The sequence below is a fragment of the Sinocyclocheilus rhinocerous genome, unplaced genomic scaffold (genome assembly GCF_001515625.1).
Source record: "Sinocyclocheilus rhinocerous isolate Xijiao unplaced genomic scaffold, SAMN03320098_v1.1 scaffold1993, whole genome shotgun sequence".
NCBI classification, from domain to species: domain Eukaryota; kingdom Metazoa; phylum Chordata; class Actinopteri; order Cypriniformes; family Cyprinidae; genus Sinocyclocheilus; species Sinocyclocheilus rhinocerous.
In genome coordinates, this window is record NW_015665016.1 from 4,759 (window position 1) to 7,173 (window position 2,415).

The 2,415-nt window shown below is 37.8% G+C and overlaps 1 protein-coding gene across 1 annotated transcript in view; it reads right to left on the reverse strand.

Moving 5' to 3' along the window:
* Nucleotides 1-600: 600 nt before the first annotated feature.
* LOC107730934 (NADP-dependent malic enzyme, mitochondrial-like) overlaps nucleotides 601-2,415 on the reverse strand; it is an 85,306-nt gene continuing 83,491 nt past the window's right edge. The window contains exons 10-12 of the mRNA XM_016541898.1: nucleotides 1,224-1,329; nucleotides 1,005-1,147; nucleotides 601-927 (exon numbers count right to left, since the gene is read on the reverse strand). Of these exons, the coding sequence (XP_016397384.1) occupies nucleotides 715-927; nucleotides 1,005-1,147; nucleotides 1,224-1,329 (462 nt within the window). The 3' untranslated portion in view covers nucleotides 601-714. The remainder of the gene's footprint in view (nucleotides 928-1,004; nucleotides 1,148-1,223; nucleotides 1,330-2,415) is intronic.

The window sequence follows — 2,415 nt, forward strand, 5'->3', positions numbered from 1 at the left end:
ATTTATTTAGGTAAGATGCATTTGTGTGAGCATTTGGGGAAATATTTATGCTTTTACTTGTGTATTTATGAATTGTGTTTTGAATTTACGAATCGGATTTTGTAAATGTAAATTGTGCTGTGAATTTATGAATTTTGTTTTGTAAATGTGTTATTTTTGAGGCTGATCTGTCTCCATACGCACAGTGATAAGATGGAAGACGTTCGCATATTGTAATGGGATTTTATGGTTTATTTCAAGCATGTCAATTTAGAGTAGTTCAATCAGCGGATCCATCTAAGAGCAGATATATTAGGGATCTGCTGATAGACGGATCAAACGCTCCCGTGTGTATCTGTGCAAGCACTCAATGTAGCGAATCACAGACATATCTGTTGAGCGTGTGAACACAATGGCCAATCAGAGGTGTTTAAGGATCCACTCAACAGTGCTCAAAATACTAGCGGCAAATGCTGGTATCATCACATTTTTTCAATTTCAGTACCGACTGGTACCCAAGTTGGAACTTTTGACAGCCCTATTTCTTATTATTAAATAATTGTCCAAGCAATGTAACTTAACATGTGACTGACCACATTAGAAGCACATTTGCAGGTTTGTAGGATCACAAACTCACACCTCCACCGTGAATTTATCTTCAATCAAACGCATGAGTTTTATCACTGAGGAACCATGCAGACTTATTTTTACAACTTATTTTTACTGAATGGGGCTTTAGAGACGGACAGAAAAAAGCAAGAGAGATTCGATCACCTCAGCCGTAATGAGGAATATATACGCAGGGATATGTCTCATTGCACAAGCGGTGACCCCCAGTCCCACTCCAGGAAACACATAAGCGTTGTTGCCCTGACCAGGGTAGAACTTCCGCCCATCGGGAAGGGTTACCAGATCAAAGGGACTTCCGCTTGCAAATATCCCCCGTCCCTGTAATATAAAACGCAAAGAGTCGAAAATGAAACCAAATGTTTCAAATGAGTACACACGTGACTCCTCAAAAGTACCTCAGTGAGTGTGTAGCACTGCTCAGCAGTGCACTCTGCCTTGCTGGTGGGGTTGCTTAGAGCGAAGATTATAGGTCTCTCATTGAAGGATGCCATAGCCTTGATTATCTTCTCTGTGAAAGCACCAGTGATAGCTGCCACCCCTGAAGAGAAGAGAGGAATTTGAGTACAATAGTGCTAGAATAACAGCAGTGTATATTTATTTAAATATATATATACCAATTATAGCGGTGGGTTTCAGCTCCTTCACTACATCCTCAAGCTTTTTCATTTGAGCATGCTCATGTGCAAACCTCTCTTTCTCATGGGTGAGGTGATCCCGACCCTGAATGGGAGACAGAGAGATAACAGAGAAAAAGACAGATGATGAAAGCGTATCGGAAACATACTACAGCACACCTCGCTGCAATGATAATGAACACAGATTATGAAGGCACAAAGAGACCAGTGGGTTGAAAATAATCAGAAATGGCACACAAAAGTGAAGTTAGCACTGACAAAAGGTCCAGAATCAAAAGATTCTTGAGAAGGTCTAGCACATGGCATTTGGTTTGATATTTTACCTCAAGGAATTAAATTTATGCACTTTTCATTAAAAATAAAAGTACAATCAAAAGCAATTAAAAAAAAAAGTATAATGTGTGTGTGTGTGTGTGTGCGCGCACGCGCGCATTTTTTTCATGTATTTAAATGTCTATATTTATATCCTCTGTTCATGGGATGTGCCCCAAATACTTTTGGTTATTTCACGCTTTACAGCATCTAAGTAAAATGTTGAAGACAGCACCAGGCTGCAGGGGAGCAGAAAGGAGCAAGACATGTGAAAACTGCTGAGATCACAGAGCTCCTCCATCACCATCTTGCCCTAAAGTAAGATTCTTACTCCAAGACGTTCCAGGGAAGTGGACAGCAAATGGTGTAACAGAGATCGTCCAGATGAAAGTGTCACTATCAAAACCTCTCTGATTTCTTTGTCGTTAATAATGTAACATGGGCAAAATTATCTGTTTAGCTTAAAATGACAATTCTATTGAAGTTGAATCAGTTTTTTAAAAATTCTAATGAAGACCTACAGTAATATTCATGGACAATCAATTAACATGATTGAATAAGAAGAGTACACTGTAAAATCCAATAGTTTACCTTACTTAGATTTAGTTAGTTATCTTTACTTAGTTGTTATACTTACTAGGTTTTATTAAGTTACAGCTACTTTCAAGGCAAATAAAACAATTTACTTACTGTTTTGAGTGACACTTACTTAAAATATTCAAGTAGCCACAAAGGAACCAACAGTGTTGGGAAGTAACTAGTTACATGTAATGGAATTACGTAATTTAATTACAAAATAAAAGTAACTGTAATCAGTTACAGTTACTGAGAAAAAATTTGTAATTAAATTACAGTTACT